This window comes from Plectropomus leopardus, chromosome 6 (assembly GCF_008729295.1).
Source record: "Plectropomus leopardus isolate mb chromosome 6, YSFRI_Pleo_2.0, whole genome shotgun sequence".
NCBI lineage: Eukaryota > Metazoa > Chordata > Actinopteri > Perciformes > Serranidae > Plectropomus > Plectropomus leopardus.
The window spans coordinates 2,718,975-2,742,367 of NC_056468.1; the positions used below are offsets into that span (position 1 = coordinate 2,718,975).

At 38.1% G+C, this 23,393-nt stretch overlaps 1 protein-coding gene across 1 annotated transcript in view; it reads right to left on the reverse strand.

Moving 5' to 3' along the window:
- Positions 1-23,393, reverse strand: part of pdzd2 (PDZ domain containing 2) — a 71,631-nt gene that overhangs the window by 5,093 nt on the left and 43,145 nt on the right. Inside the window, exons 10-21 of the mRNA XM_042488919.1 lie at positions 21,617-21,736; positions 18,802-18,916; positions 18,588-18,661; positions 16,969-17,191; positions 14,427-14,544; positions 13,605-13,737; positions 11,870-11,957; positions 11,592-11,695; positions 10,344-10,509; positions 8,831-9,744; positions 7,568-7,712; positions 771-3,309 (exon numbers count right to left, since the gene is read on the reverse strand). Of these exons, the coding sequence (XP_042344853.1) occupies positions 771-3,309; positions 7,568-7,712; positions 8,831-9,744; positions 10,344-10,509; positions 11,592-11,695; positions 11,870-11,957; positions 13,605-13,737; positions 14,427-14,544; positions 16,969-17,191; positions 18,588-18,661; positions 18,802-18,916; positions 21,617-21,736 (4,739 nt within the window). The remainder of the gene's footprint in view (positions 1-770; positions 3,310-7,567; positions 7,713-8,830; positions 9,745-10,343; positions 10,510-11,591; positions 11,696-11,869; positions 11,958-13,604; positions 13,738-14,426; positions 14,545-16,968; positions 17,192-18,587; positions 18,662-18,801; positions 18,917-21,616; positions 21,737-23,393) is intronic.

Sequence of the window (23,393 nt, forward strand, 5' to 3'; positions counted from 1 at the left end):
GTGTATTTCTGCACTGATTACCCTTTCAGAAAACAAAACTTCAACCTAGGCTTGATACTGTATTTTATGCTTGTTCACTTTGTCAAAAAAAGAAAGAAAAAGCCAAAGACAAAAAGTATATATACCAATGATGTGCCAATATTATCATGCATCCCTAAACCAAACTGTTTAAGGCCTCTTTTGGTTGTTGACCCCAGGCTAAAATAATAAAATATAAATAGATGATAAATAGATAATAGATAAATATAGATAGATAAATAGATATAAATAGCTGACCCTCTTTAAGTTAATTTGGCCGAGTGGATCATTTTAGTTCTGTTATCGATTAATTCAACTGATTTATGAGTAAATGCTAAGATTTTAGAATCTTTTTTTTGTTAAGATTCTAAAATGGACTGGAAGCCAGGATCTGTATGTACTTTGTGTGTTTATGGGGACGTGTGCGGGGGTCAGGGTGCTGCTGGGTGGCCGATTGGGGAGCTGGGCTCCCCTCAGTCTCTCCACCAGTGCTGCTCAGGGTTTCTTGACCACCAAGCACTACCCTTGTATTGATTTGTTTGTTGATTGGTGTCATATAACCCCATATGGGATGGGTCACAGTCATGGCATGACATGAAAAAAAAATCATTCATTCATTCATTCATATTGTAGGAGCTGAGCTGGAAATTCACAGATGAAAAAAATGTATGCCTCATGCATGAACACAAAATTAGCGAAAAATTAAGAATGAAAAGTAAAATTCAGAAAATTGTTTTAACTGAATAGCCTACCTGATTGACCAGCCAGCCTGCTGTCCACGGCCCTCTGGGGCTCTTTGAGGAGTCTCCTCAGTGGATCCAAGATCCCCTCGGCTCACCCTGTTCACATCCACTTTAGTTGGGGTGGCAGTAGGTGGAGAGCTCTCAGTCACTGTGGTGTTCGTAGGTGTAGACTCAGTTGAATCCACAGCTCTGGTAAACTCCTCTGTGCATAGTTTCTCTAACTCCGGCATACTGAGAGCTCTTAGCTGCCGCAACCTGCTGCGGGGGAGTCTGTCGTGTTTCCTCCGCAGCACCTGAGGGGTCTGCAGTCTGGTCCCATCTGGGGCTTTCTGAACCACAGCCTCGGGACTGTCTTCGGTCGGGAGAGATGCATTACAGCTGGAAGCTGGAAGCTCGAGGTTTATCAGCGTAATGCTAGATGGAGATTTACCATGTAGAGGTGAGCAGGCTGTGGTTGGGATGAGATTCTCCACATAGGAACTAAAACTTCTTTGACGTGCCCGGCAGTCGATAGAGTTAACCAAGCCCATATAACCAGCAATCCTCTGGTTGAGCGAGGCTCGGTATGCCACGGCATAAGACTGAACGTCACTGCTTTTAGCCATCGGCTTGTCAAAGTTTGCCAGGTTTTCAAAGGATTTTATCTTGTGTCTGACCGAGAAGGGATTATAATCTGCGGACAAGGCGGTGTCTGTGAAGCTTCGCCTATCCATCGTCTTAATGTACAATCTGGACGTGCTGGACTTCAGAGCGTCACTTGTATCTACAATAGCTTTGGAGCCAGTATTCGTTTCTTTAGTAGAACACAGTGAATGAAAGACTGTGTTAGCAGGAGAAAGCAAGGGTGCAAATCTTGCATCGGTACCTCTTTGAATGGTTTTAGAGTCTTTTAAATTCACTGTTTCATTACGTGCCAAAACTGGTGATGATAAACCAGGTAAGGAAGACAGTCGGACTTCTATAAATGTTCTCTGAGTAGCAGGATGGTGTGATTGACTCTGTGATTTGGCTGGTGCTTTGGAGACTAAATAGATGTCACTCTCCTTGGCAGGTGGGACAGTCTGTAATGTGCCACCTGAAGTCCCAGGCTGAGTTGGAACTTGCCCTCTGTCACTTGTTTTGGACAAAACAAGGCAATTGTCCAAACCAGACTGGTCACTTGTCTTCAGAAGGCTGGAGGTGGTCGCTGTCTGTGGTAATTTTGTTGACTGGTTCAAGGAAGCACTGGTGTTTAAAGGAAGTGGACTTTCACTCAGTTTTTGGAGAGGCTCCTCCTGTGGTTTGTTCTTACTCTTAATACTAAGGCCCTTCAATTTGGGAGTGTTTGGTTTGGTCTGAGTTTCAACCTGGTGTTTAAGGTTACTACTCCACATGGGGCGGTCTGAATGATCAAGTTTTAGCCCTGAGGTCTTCTTGAGCACCCCAAGAAGGGGGGTTAAGTTAGTTCTACCTTCCAAGGCCTTCTCTTTGCTTATCATTGATGCTCTTGTATCTGATTTGATGATGCTTAAAACTAAGGTCTCTGATTCCTTCAAAGGTATAGGGGGTGTTTGCGAATTCAAATGCTTCAACAAATCTGAGGTCAGATTGGCATCTGCATGCAGATTTGCAGTAGTTTCCTGAGTAACACTGTGGGTATCTGGTGGGGAATGGCTGCTGGAAATACTTCCAGGCTTGGTTGCCACACATGCTTTAACGTTGTCACAGAGTTTAATGGCACTCTTATTGTGGCACTTCATAGAAGACACAGGCATTGTACTGTTGGCAGACTGTTGCTCTGGAGAGAGCTGACAGTATTGGGTTGTTGTAACAGAGGTATCTTTGTCTGTCAGTGAGACATCTGCAGAGACCCTCAACATGTCACCATTCTGATCCCGGTTTAAATTCTGATTGCTATCATGCTGAGACTTATTTGGTGACTGGTTTATCTGAGAGAGTCCCTCAGCAGCAGGTTGCTGAACATCACAGGAACAAAACTCCACTTCCTCCTCATCTGAGGAGGGCTCAAGAAGACTCCCACCACTACTGGCTGTTTTATTGACCATCACACTGCTGTCAGTGGCAGAGTCACTGCTTGAATCACTGTCATCTCCTACAGGGTACATACATGTAGGACCAGTGTCAGATCTGTCAGGATGTGATCGGTTGACAGCAGCAGAGGTGTTTTCATTGGCGCCTTTTTCATTTCCTGCATCCAAGATGGAACAGTCCAGGGAAGTGGACTGTACTGGAGCCTGAGTGTCAGCTTTCTCAGACAGGGTCACAGTATGTTGGATTAAACAGCAGGATGCAGACTCATCAGCTGCTTTGTTGGGGGATTTGGTTTGTGGGTCTGTATCACCATAGAGGCTCACTTCTGATAATATGTCATCTATATTGGTGATAGGTATTTGAAAGTCTTGGTCTGCTAGGGTTGTGTGGTTGGAATTCCCTGACTTTGCATTTATTGCTTCATCAGATGTCCCTTGAACAGACCTAGCTGGGTTCAGTCTGGTCGCTCCATCAGTGCTGCCTGACGACATTATCAAACTGGACAGTCGATCTACAGCTGGGATAAAAAAGTAAGCAGTTTAGTTTAGTCAGGGTTGAATGAGAGAGAAGTGTTTAGTGAATCATTTGACATAACATCTCAATGTTATTCCAAAATGGTAAACAGACTGTACTGTTAGAGTACTACTTTTCTACCTTAACAGACTATACAATTGTCCTCTTAATTATCCATTCACGAATATACTCTCACACACAACCGCCCCTAAAAACAATATAGAACAAAACAATCCAAAAAGAATGTCCAGGGTGATGGTTTTTCAGTAATGCTGTCTGATCTTCTTGAGAAAAACCTTGGAGACCATACTGTAGTTCTGAGCCAGTCTCCACTGAGCCATTCTTTCACATACAGTACAGCATGCAATACAGCATACAGTACTAAGAATCCCCAAATCTGGTTGTTCTATATACTAGTTACTGTAGTTGTGGTTCACCTTCAGGTCAGTCACAAAATTATATTAATTTTTATTTAAATTTCATTGAAACGTATCCGGTCACTAAAATCTATGAAGAGATCTTAAAGGTCTAGTATGTAGGATTTAGTGGCATCTAGTGCTAAAACTTATCCTGTGTTCCAAACCACCCCATTCTCTTTCTGAAGTCATCAAATACTGCTACTTTGTCAGTGGTTTTGGCCTGACCATATGATACACTGCTGGTTGATGGACGGCATCTGTCACAGCAGTATAATACGAGGACGGGCTGCATCAGTTGATAATGCGTCTAGACCACAGACTGTATATTTAGATGGACGACATGACAGCTCCCCCAAAGTGAGGTTATTCAATCTCGATCGCCCCCTGGTGTCTGACTGCAGTACAGGTCCCTCGCACAGACTCGCCCCTCCATGTTAGTGAATGCTCATAGGCTGGACTAAAAACTCAATGTACACACCAAATAAATGTTTCCCAAAAATGTTTTTTGTCACTGAAGGTAGATTTCATCACCCTGATGGTTGTTCAAGTGTTTTTTTTTTCATGATCAGTTAAATTTTATTGAGTTACTGAATTATGAAAAAATGGTCTTTTCCGCCATGATTAAGAGCCGTGATAGCCAATCCACGCACTGGCATTCAATGCAGCTGCCTGTGATTGGTCGGACGGGTGTTTGGGAAGGAACTCCCTACCACAGAAATCGCTACTGCACATATACAGGGCTCCCAATGACTTCACCCTTGCAAAATGGCAACACCGGATATTTTAACCTCACTTCAGCATAGTGGGAGTAAGTGGAGGCGTGTTGTCCATCTTTATTTACAGTCTATGGTCCAGACATAAGCTACTGTGGCCATAAGATATGCCACAGACAGCATCAGGATAAAATGCTGCCATATGGACATGCTATAGGGTGCACAAGGGTCCCTATAGAGCAAGCGGGAAGGGTGGTGGATAGGTCCAACAAACCAAGGACTTTGACCCGGGAGCCCAGTGTTTGAAATTTGATAAAAAAGAAGAAAAAAAAGGCATGAATGATTAGGTTTAAGCAAAAAGGGCACATGATAAGGCGTAGACAAAAAACATCACATTCAGACAGGAAGCAAACACTGACCTCCTGGGTGAAAGTCCAGGGTTTGTCAGACCCATCCACTGCTCATCTTGCATGCCTTATAGGGACCTTTATCCTCCTAAATGACATTTTCACTGGCACTGTTGGAACCTGATGCCATCCAGCGGCATAACATGTGCACGCAAGAGGTTTTGTCCGGCCACCACAGTCTGCGTATCACGCTGCCGCAACAGGTGCCATCTGACCATCCAGCTTTATCACTATCAGTTCTATTCGACCCCATTCTCACCTGATGCCACCTGGCAGCGTATAATACAGCCACAAAAGGTGATTTTGACGTCTGGATCTTATGCCAAAATCACTGAAAAAGCAGACGTATTTGATGATTTCAGAATGAGAACAAGCTGAAGGTACAAAAGGTTTTCTTTCTGTAGCAATGTAACTTCAGTTCAGGTGATACCAAATATAACAAGCAAAAGATATTTAAAATTATAATGTTATTTAAATTGTTATAAACAATAAGTTAAAGGGCACTGAACCATCAGATAAGAAAATTTGGGGATTCATAAAATCAAAAAAACAGCAAAGACTTAAAGGTTTGTGTATGTCTACAGCTAGGTAGAAAGAAATGGATTAATTGATTAGTTCAGAAAACGGAGGTACTAAAGACATTGCTGTGGTTGTTCCAGAATGTTACCGGAGTTCTGTGGTTCTTCTTCTTCTGTATCATATAGAATAGCTTAATCTAAGGATCTCGTAAAAAAGAACATTAAAGAACTCCTCTGTTTGCCAAATTATTAATCAGAGATTGCAGTTGGCTTATAATAACGCCATGAGAATATTACTCCAGAGACCTAGGTGGTGTAGTGCCAGTGAAATGTGCAAGGCTGCAGGAGTCAATACCTCCAAGCTGTTTAAAGGAACCTCATGTATAAATGTATCTGCCGGTTTGGTCGCTCTGAGAATGAAATAAGTGTAGCTCTATCTGACATTACGTATAGCACAACATGTCACCAGTCTCAGCTGTGGAGACACTGGAGTAGTTGTCTCTTTGTTGGCATTGATTGAACTATTTTTATGACATGATTTTATTTTATTTATTGTATGTGATGTTTTGTCTTTTATTTTATTTTTATTTTATTCTATCTGTATAAATATATTTTTAAATCAAGTCTAACTCTTCGACAACAATCTAAAAATGTTGTTGAAAATGCTTATAAAAAGACTGCAATCTAATACAAAGCACCTCTGTTTGAAGATCTGTGGAATAACATTGAAATAAAACTCTGTTGGTGACTATGAAACAGTGATCCACAGCAATGTCTAAGCTACACTACACTAAGATTTATACTACTCTACTATAAGACTGTCAAACTGAGACGAAGAGTGACATACAGGGAGTTAAACTACGTGGTAATAAGGTATTGGTAACTAAAGGTAAAATATACTGTATGAGATAATCACCATGGATAGAAAGCCAGATGCTTGCAGGTTGCTTTGGGAAGGTAAATGAGGGAGGGTTGATCCTACATCTTAGGGCGGCAAAAAAGGGAAAGAAATGGTGCTCTATTTAAAGGCAGGCCGAGTAGCATTCTGACACTAATGGCTTGTAAAAACTAGTTTGAAGATGTGCAATACGCATATAATACATTTAAAAAATACACCAGCATCTCACATGTGGTTAGGTGCAAAGCTTTGGAAAACTGTATCAGTGAAAATAATAATATCAGCATACTTCATCAAACCACACATGTATTTAAACCCCAACTAAAATCACATTTAGCTTTTTCTTTTTGCAGTCAGCATGTTTGTTACTGTATTGCTAATAGTTAAATTGTTTAAAGGAAGAAAAAAAGTTCTTGGTGAAATATCAGAAATGCTTCATTTTCTATGAGCAGCTGGAAGGGCGTGGCAGTGTCTGTGGCAGACAGGTCATCACGCAGTATGTTTCCATGCACAGTTTAGTGGAGCTACAGTTACAGCTCGATTAGGCCATTTAACTGGACTACTGTCCTTGTCCCAGTGTACAAACACCGGGGGAGAATTCATTTATAGATGGAAGTATGTCCAACTCTGCTATGGCAGGTGGAGATATGCCTCCTTTCATTTACTGCAGTTTTGAACAGAGGAAGGTCTTCACACTTCAGCTTCCTTTATAGTTTGTTTTTTTTTTTAATAATGAGTGACATTTCAAGCTACATGCTCCTCTTCAGACTTTTTGTGTTCTGATTCTGGTGCTCCGTCTTTATATATTGTTGTGGCATTTTCTCAACTTTCCCTTGAAATATGTCCTTGTGACTTTGGCCCTTCGGTTGTGTGCCAGTTTAAGGGCATTTGCAGGCGTTTACTTTATACTGTTTAGGGACAACTGGCAAACGCTCTCAGTTTACAAAGAGAATTGCATTCATCAATCAGAAAACACAGGTGTGAACAATTCTGCAGGTTAACAACACATTCATGCATCTGATGTAGAGTTTTCTTAAGAACTTACTTAAGAACAATTTAAGAAGGAATTAAAGAAAATACTTAGGATATTGTGATAATGTGCATTGTCTGATAACATCATACTGCTTTCAGAGTTAACTTTTTATTTTTATGGACTTCCCCGCATATCTTGTCATCCTCTGTGCATCAGGAACCCTGCTGCTTAAAAACGACAAATGTGGAGTCCCATGGTAAATGAAAAACAGTAGCACACTGATGGTGAATGACCTACAACACCAGAATGAAGTGATTCTTAATGAAGGTCTTACCTGAAACTGGTCTCTTGATTTCCAAGGACAGTGTAACAGGAAGGTTGTGCATGAGCTCACAGATCTCCTGGTAAGTAGAGGAGCACACCAACATTTCTCCAATTTTTACGATCTCATCTCCAGGACACAGTTTGCCCATAGACTCCTGGATTCAACAAAAAAGATAAAAATTTTGCTTTTCACCAGACTCATCAGTGCTTAAGTCACAAACGTTAGTACATGTCAAATACATTTTTAATTCTCTATCCCTTTAAGAGGCTCAGTAAGATAAACTTCCAGAAAAAAAGTAAATATAATAAAATAAAATAATAATAATAAATAGATATTTTTTTGGTAAAACTGACTCCACATTTAGCAACTTTTTTAGTTTTTTTTTAGATGCCCCATTCAGACACCAACTCAACCAACCAGCTGACTTGCCCATTTAGGATAACTCTATATGATCAACACATATTAGGCATTTTTTTTCATTTGTGTAACCAGAGTTGCATTTAATTTAATTAGAGATATTTTTTCCATAGTGTAATGCCTTTTAAAAATTGCATTAGTTTATGCAATGTAATGGGAAACTAAAAATAAAAATAAATTAATAAAATAAAATAAATACAAAATATTATTAATAATAACAACAATGTTATTATTACAAAAATCGGTGTAAAATGAGTGGTAAAAAATGAGTGGTCAGTGTCAACTTTAATGTGCTAAATAAAACCAATTCATCCCTTTATATAAAGATTAAATGTTGTTACAATTTTTGCATATCATTTGATAAAACACTTGTAATTCTGTCCAAGGAAGTTGTTAATTAATGTTACATTATGATCTAATGCAGTGTTTATGGTGAGATAGCATCAGCTTCCATTTACTGTAATTGGGCAACTCAACTGAGCGGTCACAAAGAGCCAAAAATAGGTTTTTAGTACAGGAATTTGATCATAAAAAAGCGTGCAGTTACAATGCCTGTTAAAGGGTTAAATGATTAAAACTGTGTAGAGGAACTTTTACTTTGTAAAACCTCAGGGAGATATCTTTTTACATTTATCTTTTATTTAAATTTTCACTTGACTTTATAAAACAAATTGCAGGGAACTTGCTGTATATTATGTTTTAGTTTTGATTTAACATTTGTTAAAGGCATTTAAACAAAGTTTTGTGCTGGAGTTTGGCAGATTCCAAATTTTCATTTTTATTTTAAATGCATATTCCAAATATGGGTTATTGGTCTCATTAACTACAAATAATCAATATCGGTATCAGCCGCACCCTTTCTGCTGCTCCTCCAGGCTTTAGCCCAGTGACGACGACTTTCAGAGGGGATGACATAATCTCCAGGTCGAGACCGAACGACTCGTCCTCACTTCTCCTCAGGGTCACGGTGTTGATGGTGCAAACACCTGCCAGCTCACTTGCTTCTCCCCTCTTACAGTGCTGATGGGGTACCAAGCCACCAGCTGTCTTGGGGTTTCGTCCACACTGTGCGGCGTGGGGAGGTGGTGGGGAGGGGCCCGAGCCTGGAGATGGCTCATCAGCTTTGGGCTTTTGCTGCTGCAGCAGGTTTGGTGCTTCAATGCTCATCATGTTTTTGACCCGTGTCACCGCTTTGTGCTCAAGCTTCGGGGAGCGCTTTGAATCTACCTGTCCATCATCTTGGGTTGTGTAGTTCTCACTGTTGATGGTCAAATTACTGGACACGGAGCCTGCACTACCGGCTGCCCCTGCTTTGGGGTCACAGGGGCAGCGGACAGGCAAGTGAGAACTAGTTGACTCAGAGTTTATACATTCCTCACCGTGTGAGAAACTTCCATAGAGAGGTGCTGTCACATCTCGGCTCCCACACGTCTGCAGATCTCCACCGTCCTCACTGTTTCCATTGATATCTAATGATGATTTAGCACTTAAAACCGCTGAATCCATTTTAGAGTTTTCAGATGTTTGTGCATCACTGAAGATCAAAGATTCAGATTTAGCCGGCCTGGAGAAGAGCCCCGCGTTTCCAGCGTTGTCTGAGTCCTCGTCATCACTGAGCTCATCTTCAAAGCACATCACCCGGCGCTGACGAAGGAGTGGGCTTCGCACTGAGGCGGGGCTGGACACAGCGATGGGCTGGCAAACTGCCTCTACGTGCTGATTCAGGGACTTGTCTTGTGATGCGTTGTAGACGCGGCCACTCTCCACTTCTGTCAGAGAAGAGGGGAATACTGGGACTTACATGAAGGTAACAATAATTAATGACTTGTCATGTTCATTGCCAAGTAAAAACAGACAGAGAATTCAAACTTGTTTACAAAATGATTTGAGGTTCATGAGGCTTCATTTGGTCATCTCCAATTACGAACACCTTCCCCAATGAACCCTTTCAACATCAGTGCTGCGCTCAGACACCTTTCAAATTTATGATTATATATATAAATTAGGCTAAAGAAAAAATAAAATATAAAAAATAAATAAATAAACACACATATATATGTATGTATGTATGTATGTATGTGTTTATATGTATATGTATGTATACACACACACACATATATATATATATATATGCTGATGTCAATCCAGGTTTCAAACGGTTAAAGCTATGTCCATGGAGGGTTTCTTTGCGGCCTGAGACTCAACTCTTCCTTCCGGATCTCATTTAAGTTTTTTCAATTGGGTAAAACCATATCTGACGATGTCGTGATCACTTAATCTGCTTTGAAGGTCACTTTACTGTTGAGCTAAATTAATCTCATTGCAGGGGAAGTCCTTTTAATGACATTTACAAAGGTGTAGTTTTTACCGTGAGGCTGTGCCGAGCTTTCGTCCATGGAGGTGCTGCAGCTCTGCTGGTGGAGCACCTCCTCACTGTTGGAGGCCAGAAGCATGGAATCAGACAGGAAGGAGTGGCTGGAAACATCCTGCGAGAAATACTGAGATAACTCTGCCTCTGAGCTCAGAGACCCCTGCTGAGGAAATGTGACAATGAAAGAACAAAAAAAAACAAATTCACTTTTTTTTTTTGTTTTCCACAATGAGCTTTGCAAAACTACATGTTCCTGTTTGGACTAACAGATGAACAAGTGTCTGATGTCCCGTACTTTTAGACTGTTTCTCTCCAACAGTTGCTGGTGGTGACAGCAGGAAACAGCACTGTGCCATCAAAAGGCAGAGAAGAAGACTAATGGCTGATGAATTCAACATGTTTCATAAAAATAATTTGTTAGGTGTAAAGTGTTCGTGCCAGCTGTGTTTTGATGAGAAACATTTGCATTAATGTTTTTTAATACATTTCCCATATATTCCCTTTTTCATCAGTTGAATAAACTTATTGTTTTGGACCATATACATCTATATTTGGGATTTCATTGAATCTCAACTTTGTTAAATATAAATGCAGTTTTGTGACATAAATTGTAGTTGTTTTTTTCTCTCATTTCAGAACAGAAGTTATGCACATGGGGAGGACTCCATCATCCCAAGTCACAGGTAACTTTTTTGGTATAATGCATCTGAAATTAATACAAATGCATCAATTAAAACTGGGTAGGAAGTTTAACTTTGGTTTCATTGGGAAAAATCCCATAATAAACTTTGAGCATATAGTAATAAAGGCTAGACCCAAATATTTGGTTATTCAAGTGGTTATAAACTGACAGTTATTCAGTTTTCAATAAGCTGGCTCAGAGGTAGAGCGGGTCGTCTTCTAACCAGAAGGTCAATGGTTTGATCCCCAGTTTCTCCAGTCAACATGCCAAAGTACCCTTGGCATAGATACTGAACCCCAAATTGCTCCAGATGCCACGTCATCGGAGTGTGAGTGTGTGTGAATGATTAGTAGCAGGTGGGACCTTACTATAAAGACGCAATATAAGTACAGTCCATGTACCAAAACACAAGGTTACTGCATGAAGCGCAAGCAGACACAGAGATGCCTTTTTTACCTTTTCCAGATTTTTGCCTTCTCCAGCTTTAAGAGGAATCAAATTGAATCCAGCAATGTGGGTGTACAAAATAAGCAATAATACATGAATGCTGAATGGAAACTCACCCTGCTGGCAGGCTCCAGGAATCTCTTCATGGTCCAGCTGAGAGCAGGTGAACCTTCTCCCTGTCTGTCCTTTGTTGTTGGACTGGAACTCTTACAGGACACACCTACAGATGACAGATTAGATACCCAAAGCATCTGAGCCATGCTGCTATACTTTAACTCTTAGTAGAACTATGGTATTTATATTGTTACAAGGACAAACATGTTAAGTGATTGAAATGTAGGAGTAGATAAAAGAAAAGGAGAATCAGGTGTTACTGTAGGTAAAGAAATCAGACCTTGGGAGTGAGACGAGTGTCTGTTTTTGTTGGTTTTGTCCCTGTGTGTGGATCGAGCTATTATGTGATCCATCTCCTGCTCTGATACCTGAGAAAAGACAATTAGACGAACTAGTTTAATCACAACTGGAACAACTTTGAACAACACACTGCCGGCAATTAATGGAAATACCTTAAAACTTTCAGTATAAGCCTCTCCCATTAATCGCCTAGGCTCTTTTATAGCCCAGTGTGGCGACACATTTTGACAAATCAAGGCCTGTCTCTATTACAGGCACGGTGACCATGCAGTTCACTTTATAGAAGTTCTTTAGCTACATGCTGTTGCTAATTTTAGTTAGCTAATGTTTAAACTTCTTTCTCAAAATGGACATGCTACACACATTGATAGCTTAGAGGGAGAGAATCTTACGCCGGGGATAGATACATATAGATTCAGTCATTCAGGTCCTTTTACTGAAACCAGGAGCACCAAAGAAGAATTTGATTGTATTTTCATTTTTGCTTAGCTAATTTTGTGTAAAAGTAATTAAAAGCCTGTCCCATAATTAGGTCATCATATTAACCCATATCCATTAGCCCATTTAAACATGCAACTCAATTTTATATAGTAACTGTAATAAGGGGTCACTGTTTCGTCCTTCTTTCAGCTCAGGGCTCTGTAATAATATTACTACTACTACTAATAAAATTTAAAAAAAATATAACCTATGTTACAAAGTGATGTGCACTTAAAATCATTAACGACACACAGAGGAAAATTTTTAAAACACAACACAAAAGAAAAATATAACAGCAACACAGGAAACATTTTTTTAGAAAAGCAAAAAAATTCAGCACAGAAGAAAAATTTAAAATCAGTGGTTGAATTTAAAATCAAAACAGTGTAGTACAAGACTTAAGTTCAATGTATCTATTTTATTTATGTATTTATCTTTATTTAGACTGAAAAATCATTGAGAGTCCTCATTTACAATGATCGCAAGATAAAAATAATGAAATGCAACATTAAATGCAATATATAAATATATAAATAAATATATAAATATATAAATATGCAATATATACAGAAAATATTTAAAATAAATAAGAGAGAATGTGATCAATTGAAATAGGCATACAATCAATTGGTAATGTTAACTTCCAAATCAGTTAGAACAGGTGCAATCAGAGGTAAAAAGAGTTCATTAAAGATCTAAATGACCATAAGAAACCAGTTCATGGCTTTTTAAAGTGCTTTGTAGCAGGAGTATGGTGCCATTTATTTATAACATAATATAATCCTTTAAAAAGAAATTATGCCATTCAATAAAAATAAGTTTTTAACAATGATTTAAAAGAAGATAGGGATGTAGCATGCCGGAGTTCCACAAGCAGGTCATTCTACAACCGACAGAAAGCACTCTGTCACCTTTAGTCTTTAATCGAGTGATGGGAACAGTCAGTAGCTTCCTGCCTGAGGATCTCAGGTTGCAAACTGGTTGGTATGAGGGCAGCAGTTCAGATATATTCTGGGGCCATGAAAGGCTTCAAAAGTAATAAGTAAAATCTTAAAATCAAACCTAAAAGAAATGGGCAGCCAGAGTTCATTCCTTAAAATTGGAGTAACGTGTTCCCTTTTATTGATTCTAGTTTAAAGTTTCGCTGCTGCATTTTGCACCATTTAGAGTCTATGATTTGACCTCTTGGCCTGAAAAATGTTGTAGACACCTGATCTATATGAACACCCTCTTACCTTGGGGTTGGGGTGCCTACTTATAATGAGACTGACTGGTCCGGGGCCACATTCACTAAGGATGGCGTAGGCCTCACTGAGAGCAGCATGACGGAGGCTGACTGAGTCCACCTCCAGTATCTGATCTCCACGGCTGCACAGAGGAGCACAGGCATCGACACAACATTGTCATATCATTGAAGTCCTCATTAAGAAAAAAAGCTATGAAAATATTTTATGTTCTTGTAGCTATAATAATAAAAAATAAAAATATATGTAATGCTTGTTGTGATGTAGTATACCAACACATTTTCATTTGTTACCATGGAATTAGTGGTATTATCTATACTAGTATTATTTCCACGCACATACTATAGATATTTAACATTACAGTACTTTAAAAAAATCTCAGAAATGGTGAAAAAAAACATAATGACATGATTTATTTCATATATATATATATGTGTGTGTGTGTGTGTGTGTCTGTATATATAAAAAAAAAAACCCACAATAATATATAAGGTATTAACAACAGTGAATAATCATTCTTTTTCATTTCATAAAAAATGTGAATATATTATTTCAGCATCACTACCTTTACCATAAAGGGAAAATTCAACTGTTTGATCAAGCATGGCTTTAGATGGGAAAAACAAAAACTCACAATAAATATAATGGACAAAATAAATGTATCATTTAACAACAATAAATTAAAAAATATTTGATTTTATTTCTAAGAAAATATTCAACTTCGATTACATTAGCTGAGCATCAATACCTTTACCATAAAAAGCAAAAAAAAAAAAAAGAAAGAAAATGATTTGATGACCCTAAAGTTCGTACCTGAGCCTGCCATCCATCTTGGCCACAGATCCCAGAGCCAGGCTGTGGATGTAGATACCAGGAGCAGAGTTCTCCAGAGTCAGACAGCAGACTCCAATCCCAAGACCCACACCAGGCTCTGAAACATCAACACTCACTGTCAGAAAAGAAGTATTCTCAAAAAATTGATTATCCATCGCTGCAAAAATCACACAAGACCTCTGTGTAAAGTATGACAGCCAGCCCAAATATGTATTCCATAAGGAGAAACCATAACAGCCAAAAGGCTTTTGTCAATATGGAATTGCTACTCAAAATGTAAGCTTGTTAAGATTCTCTACAATTCAATCATTTAGTTAATTTTACTGAAACTGTGAGCACCAGAGAGGACAGCATTATTGACATGGTAAAAAAGAGAGATGCAAAAAAAAGAGAGTTGTAGATGTACAGTATAAGACTATTTTAAACAAAGCTAGGGAAAATTTCCATTGAAATATATTCATAATGATATATTTATTTATAAATTTATTTATTTTACAGAATTATTTTAATTTAAATGCAAGCATTTTTTTTTCTTCTGTTCATTTCTTGCTTTGTATTTTTTGCTTTACTTATTTGTTTTTGATTCTGATTTAGTTTTGTTTTGTTTTGATTTTTTTTTTTTTTTTTTAGCAAATTTTAGTACTTTTCACAGACTTCTTGCTAATCTCTGGTTAATTCCTTCTTTTGTTGCTCATTAGCTTCTTCTTGTGTTTTTGAGTAAAATTAAGCCATTTTTTTCAGCTGTCAAACACTTGCACATGCAAACAATTTGATTGTATTTCCGTCTTTGCTGAGCAACAGTTTTGTGTGAGAGGAAATAAAGGCCTGTCCCATATAGACGCCTGTCTCAAACATAAGCCTGCTGACTTAAGTGGTTTAAGAAAATGTTCCAGGCTATTAAGTGAAGTTTTACACTTGAGTATAGTATATGCCATCCCATTACTTTGGTATGTCTTTGGTCTGAGTCCATCTTTTCTGGTTTGAGCTTCTTGGTTTCAGTAAAGGGAAATCCTGAAGCTACAACTTACATTATTTGCTCTTCGAACTTTTTGGCAACAGCTTACGTTTGAACCTTTTATGTTTCAACATGACACAAAGCCGGCTCCTTAGAGAAATTATTTCCCATGTCAGTTCAATTAACACCTTTGGGATGAACTTGAACCCCAACTGGGAGGCAGAACTGATCACCCAGCATCAGTGCAATGCACCTTTTCTACAGCTCCACTAAAGGGCCGTCCGAATCAAGGTCTGTAACTATAACTATAAATATAAAAATAGTTTTAAAAATCATTCCACAGTCCACACTACAACTATAACAACAACGAAGGTGGTGAATGAAATGGTTTGGATCACTCCAAGAGAGACTTCATGACCAATAGAAATACTAACAACCAATCAGAATCCGTTTTATTTAGACATCACATCGAACACAGATCCTGACATCTAATATGGACCACAAAACGTCTGTTTTTATGTCAAAAAGCTGTATGAATCTGTGGACTGTTTTACTGTTTGGTTTTCTTTTTGTTTTTTCTTCCTGTAAATTTAGTCATCAGTAATTGATTCGTCTCCCTGACGACAGCAGATTGTGGCCAGTAGATGGTGCTGCTGACTGCTATCAAGAGAGGAAGATGAAAGACAAAAATCACTGGTGTTGATTCTAAAAAATAATGATTTATAGGCTACAAAATGAATTTTGAATTTAGATGAAAATCCTCTGAATTTACAGTATTCAGTCTGGGTGTCCACAGTACAGTTCAGTTTCATTTTTCTACAATATTAAGCTTCATGAGTGCTTACAATATCAGCTTCTTGACCCACTGAAAGCTGAGAAAATTGGCTTGAAATTTCATTCAAAAACATGGAAAGATGACAATGAACAACCTCACAAGAAACGTCCCAAAAAAAAGCAACGACATTACCTGAAATTGACAAAATTGGGAAAGAAAAGTAACAAAGCACAAACAGAACATGAACTGAAAAATTAAGATTTAATTCAAATATATAAAATATAGTTTTGTTGATTTTTCCCTAGTCATTTGGTAATTTTCTCTCTTTTTAGCTAAGTTTTACTTTTCTTGTCATGTTTGAATATTTTTTTATTCTTTTTGCAATTTGAGGGACATTTCAGGCCAAGCTGCTGATTTTCCCCATGTTTTTGAAAGGAATCAAAGGTTTAAAGGCACCTGAATGCTGTACAAGAAAAGTGATGCTGATCCAGGTTTTAAAAGGGTTAATTTCAGCTTATCTCTTGATTTAGGAACAACCTTTAACATGATACAATCACTCAGTCACAGCTAATAACAGCTATATTGGCTATTACTGGGATGCAGATGACACAAAAATGTAATTTTTTCCCTGAGACATGCAGCCAAACGCTCTCTAGCACTGATGGGCTCTCTAAAGTTGTTTTTGTATTTATTAATGTCCTCTTTTACCATGGATACAATGTCCACAAACTGATCCCCAAACAAGAGAGGAAATGAAAACTGAAGGCTTTAATCTGAAAGTGTCAGCCCACCTTTGTTAAGTGTGACCTCCATGATGATGCAGTCTTTAGGACCAGGACCGGGGCCCTTGTGGCCATCAGCCTCTTCAAACCCGGAGGGGACCGGTGTCCCCCCGCTAGCATTAGAGTTGGGTGAGCTGGAGCGGCTCAGGAGGGTGGGGGTGGGACAGGGTGTCAGGCTGGGACTGCGCAGACGGGTTCGAATCGTCAGGGTCACAACACCTTTCTTCAGTTGCTGTTGAAAGAACAAAATTGAGGTTCAATATGAAAGACGTAGAAATAAATATGGTTAAGTTTAAACCTTCTGATTGAGCTTCAGGTGAATGCGAAAAACATCATTTTTTTCCAGAAACAGCTTAAAAAAAGATTTAAAGCTACAGTTGGCAACTTTCATGAAAATAACTTCGTCATATTTGCTTAAACTGTAAATGTATAGAAACTACATCCAAACAATAGCACATGGGACACATAGTCTGTAAAACAACACAACAAACCAAAGAAAAATAGAAATATCACACTGTTGTATGCCTCCGTTCACCTTTCAATCATTCATGTTGCTCTTACAGTTTACATTTATGTCTGTGAAAACATGATGAATGCTTCACACTCATCCTCCCCCTGGCACAGAAGACCTATAAAATCAGCAAGGTTATTGATTTTTTTAGTTATGGCCAAAAATATGTTTTGTGTGGTAACAGTCACCTTGACCTTTGACTTTCAATCACCAAATTCTATTTAGTTCATTGATAAGTTTAAGTAAATATTAGTTTCAAATTCAAAAAAAGTCCTTCAAGGTGCTCTTGAGATATCACATTCACAAGAATGACACAGACAAGGCCACAGTGACCTTTGACCTTTGACCACCAAAATTGAATCAGTTCATCCTTGAGTCCAAGTGGACATTTGGGCCAAATTTGAGGAAACTCCCTCAATGTGTTCTTAAGACATAACATTCATGAGAAAGGGACGGACGGCCGAAGGAACAACCCAAAAACATAATGCGTCCAGTCTTTGCCATCAACCAACTGCAAAAACAATCAGATTCAAGGAGTCTTAAAGCTGCTGTCAGTCACTACATTGAAACTGGGCTCAAACTCAGGAGCACTTATGAAATATGAATCAAGATGCTTTTACTTCATTGCCTATTTTCCAGAAACATATTTTAGTTAACTGTTTAGCTGTAAAATGAGAAAATTGTGGCAGCTGGTGGGCAGTGCTTCACTATTTCCCATTTTTAAACAAAACAGTACACTAAAATATGTTTCTGAAAATATTTGAGGTGACAAACAGGAAATGGATGAACAGAATTTTGATAAATTTTTGATTTGCCTTGTTTGACAGTTTGGCTGCAGTTCACAAGCGGTGACTGACATGATTGCCTGCTGCGTTTGAGACTCCCTGGCTCTGATTGGCTGTTTTTGTTTATGCAGTAGATTCATGCAAATGCCTTTGCAGGCACTACAAGGATGCAGAGTAACATGACTTTTTTCATAGATTATCTGTCTCATGCACTACTGTAAGGATATAGTGAGTGCTTCAGCAAATATGAGAACAAGTTACTTTTATTAGTTACCAACTGTAGCTTTAACAGCAGTCAGACACACAGAACCTTTAGTAATCATGCAGTTCACCTTGAAGGTCTGGATGGCCTGTTGGTGTGTGAGTCCCTGCAGAGACTCTCCGTTCACCTCCAGAATCTCGTCTCCTGCACAAACAAACTATCAGACTGAGATGTGTGTTTGGCACAAGTGTAAATGTAGATCACTGTCTCTCTGATAAGATGCATTTGACTTTCCTACATACTCTCTTAATTTAATTCACTGACAGAATGAAAAGAATAGTTACCCTCTTTCAGTCTTCCATCAGCTGCTGCAGCTCCATGAGGAAAGATGGTTTTCACAAAAATCCCCATCTGACCACGTGCTGAGTCCTGCCCACCAACAATACTGAATCCCAGGCCCTGGAACAGGAAGATCTCAATTAATAATACAATTGTCAGCAGTTGCTATTTACCTAAAACCGATATTTAAATACAATGATGTTTAAGAGGTTGAACAGCAGAGAATATTGACGCCACAGTGAAGTTGACCGTTGAATGTTGACCACCAAATTCTCCCACTAGATGTTTGTGGCAAATTTGAAAAATTTAAAGGCATTCTTGAGATATTGCATTCAAAAGAATGAGATTGATGTAAGGGCATAGTGACCGTGACCTTTGACCGCCAAGTTCTAAACAGTTCATTGTTAAATCCAAGTGGACGTTTGTGCTAAATTTGAAGAAATTCCCTCAAGGCCTTTTTTCAGGTATTGCATTCAGAAGAATGTGACGGATTTAAGGTCACGGTGACCTTGACCTTTGTTCACCAAATTCTTAATCAGTTCATTGTTAAGACGTTTGAGTCAAGTCTGAAGAAACTCCTCAAGGTGTTCTTGAGACACTGCATTCAAAAGAATGAGACAGATTCAAGGGCACTGTGACCTTGACTTTTGACCACCAATTTCTAATCAGTTCATTTATGAGTCTAAGCAAGCGTTTGTGCCAAATTTGAAGAAATTCCCTCAAGATGTTCTTGAGATCCCATTCACTTTAATATTATATAGAAAAAAAGTAACATACTATTAAAACACAGCTGCAGATAAGTTTGACCCATTAGCAGTTCTACTTATAAAATCAGAAAGAGCTAAAAATAACGCTGTACACTGTGTTCATTGCTTTTTTCTTTTCTATGAATATTATATTTGGCATTTTGTTTTATGTTGGAGAAGACAAAAGGAGATTACAAAAAACAGCGATCCTGTCCTATAAACATGTCATGCTGCTTTTCAAATACCTCCATATCTAAAATCTTACAACACTGTGATATCACTACAGTGTGTTAATATGAACTCACAGTCCTGTTGCATGACTAAAGCTAAATGAAAAAAAAGAGTGATGAGGAGGCCGCTGAGATGTCATGAGGGAGTATGCTCAAACTCGCATGTAAGGATTTTCTGAGGACAACTGTCACAGAGTAAAATCTGTAAAATTACTGTCAAGAGATGAGTTATCATTATTTTTGATAAAATATTTGCATCATGCATACAATAATAAGACTGTGGCGCGTAGAAACAAACTTCACTGCTTTTATCTGTGATTTGATGACTTCGACTGTGATTTTGCATTTAGTTGTCCTAACAGAACAGATATGAACATCCCAAAATATTGCTATCAATTTCATGATGTAAACAATATCACCCTGCACTAACCAGGACCCTTCATCCAAAATGTCTTTATAGAGATTGCCATAGCATGTACATCTTTGATTATTACTGCATGGATGAAAAGAAATCAGATCAGAAAACAGACGAGTAGGTCGGACAGTCTCGGTGAACACTGAGGATGGCTGGTGTAGGAGTGTGAAGGAGGATTCCTGTGGCTGGCTCTGGAATGTGACATTTCTCTGCTGCTTTTTGCAGCTATTTGCTGAAGCTCAAGCTTTTAGCCTCAGTCACAGATGCTGATGCTATTTTAACTGCTTTATACCACACCTCCTCTGAATTCCACATTATTCATTTAATGATTTTCAAAGCCTCTGGATAAGATGTACAGAAGCCCTGTGCCTATAATATTCTAATGATTCACTGACATTATGACATGACATGACATGATATTTTCTATGATTTGTTAATCTTGCTTTTCATTATTTTTATCTGCTTGACATCATTTTAAATGAGGGCTCGCCCTCAATGATTTTCAAGTCTAAATAAAGAAAAAAATAAATATGATATGATGATACAATACCGTACGATGCAATGCGATGCAAAACAATATAATATGATATAATATGATATAATATGATATAATATAATATAATAAAAGAACAGAAGAGAGACATATCATAAAGTTACTGATTAGCTAAAACATATATTGTCATAATAATGACAAAAAATAAAATAAAATAAAAAATAAATTATTATACACACACACACACACACACACGTATATTAAGAGAGGGAGAGAGAGGGAGAGAAGGATTAGAAATCACATACTGTAATCCAAGTATGGTAGATTACTGTAAAGTATTAAATATATCAAATATTTTTAAATTGTTAATGGGATATTTAAAATGCAAAAAATTGGGGCTTTGGATTTTATTGTTTATGTTCCACTTCCTTTTATATCATTTTCCAACTAATTTTTCATTTAAGACATTATCTGTTGCCCTCATGAAAAATATTTGGCATAATCAATAATCAATCAGAGGTTACCATTCCACCACTGTACGCCAGGTCACCACTTTTGGTTTGATTGTATAAAGCACTTTGTGATTTCAGTCTTGCTTGCTATATAAATAAAGTCTGATTGATTGAGACAAGGTAAATCAGGTAGGAGACTGGTCAAAGATATGGAAGACGGTCATATTCCAGTCATATGAGACTAAAACTGAATTTTCTGGACACTCATCCATAAAGCCCAGTTCTGTGTGCAACTCAAAGTGGTCCCAGCAAAAACGTGACTTTAGTGAAAGTGAGTAAATCCTTCCAGTGTACATTAGAACCAGACTGTGGTTGAACCAGCACACACAGATGCTCCTATTACTGTGAGCTTACATATGCAGCACATATAAGAGCACATTCTCTGAGTCTGATTCATGCGCACATGTCAAAGGAGTGCACTCACCTTGCCCTGGCCTTTCATCAGCACGATACTGGAGATAATGGACGGCTGCGCTAGTCGCCATGGAGACTCCACTTGAATAGTGCTCAGGGAGCGAGCAGATTTCTTAATGATTTGATATTCCTAAAAAGGGAGATACATATAAAAAAGAAAAAATCAGTCAGGCAAATTCATCTCATAAAAACATATGCATTACTCCCTCATACTTTAGGACAATATCTGAGTTTCCCTCTTTTCTCTTGTAGTGCCGTCCCATTAAGGTCTGATGCTTCTGGTGGCAAATGTGACTTACTTTAGTGAAGCTGCAGGGTCTGCAGGGATATCACTAACACAATTCCTTCTAGATGCACCACAGGAGGTCATTCCTGCCTGTGCCCATCAAACTTTATAACTCCTCCCTGAGTCAGTAGACTGGCACTAAGACTTTGTACACTCACCTACAACTACATTCCACTGTTTATTTATTATAACATTAAATGTGCAATATGGTTTAGGGTGCAATAACTCTATCACTGTATCCACTGCAATATTTTGGGCAATATTTCTATTTCAACCACATCATTTCTCTAGGCAATCACTCAAATGTGGAATATGCTTTAACTCTTGAATGTAAGCCATATTCAACATGTTACACATTGTATATTTTGTATATATTGGTAATGCTATTCTTGATTATATAATTTTATAACACATATATATCTGAGGTTCTAAATGTCGCCCCCTTCTATTTTATTTTATTTTTACAATTAACCTCTCATTAAGACAGCAGTTAGTGCAGCTATTCCTTGTCATTGTTGTCATGACAATGACGGCAGAGTAAGTGAGCAGGCTTTAATCTGGCTCTGTGTCCATGTGTGTGAGTGGGGGGATAGTCACTGAAATACATGTGTGGTGTGCTATATCGAGCTAGCTACCACGATGCCATGTGCTTGCTTTTATATTTTTGATTAGCAAACCTATGTGCTTGTGATTCATATGTGTGACTGAATATTTCAAATCATGCAGTTGTTAGTTTGTTTCCTACACGGGGTGGTTAATTTATGACTTTATTCAAAAAGTTCCAGATCACATCTCTTTCACAAAGACAGTCAGTACAACACCAGGTCTGCACTGTGATGAACAGACCGTAGTTACATTGAATATTAAATAAAACATACTGAGATTAACCCTTACAGACTATTTGACACATTTCTTACACTTTTCATTCATTTTTTGATCATTTTGGCTGTGTTCATGCGTATGGCATACATTTGGGCAAGATTGTGAATTTTTTTAATCTTTGAATTTCCATCTCAGCTCCTACAATAAGTCTAAAATACACTGTAGAAACTAAATTGTTACATTCACACCGTTAAGTGAAAAAAATGCTCCACTAAAACCCATTAAGACTGACATTTTGATCCCACAGCCATCAAAGTATAAAAATATACATAGTATTATTTCTGGTTGTCATTCTGGGCTTTTGCCTTGGAATTTGTTATTTTGACTATTTTCCACTTGATGATATAATTTCTACCGTATTTGGCATAAGTAGAAAATACACGCTATTTCCACCAGGTGCACTGTCACAATCAATGCTGCTGCTAATCAAATACATATCCCAGACTGTCAGCAGCAAACAAACAAACAAACAATCAAACAAACAAATATACCTTGCATGTAATATATTGAAAATAATTCATTATTTGTGTTTTTTTGTTAATTTATGATTAGGACTGATGTTAAGGGTTAAAACAGAATGCCTTCAACCATGGCAACTGCCAATGTGGAGCATAAAAAT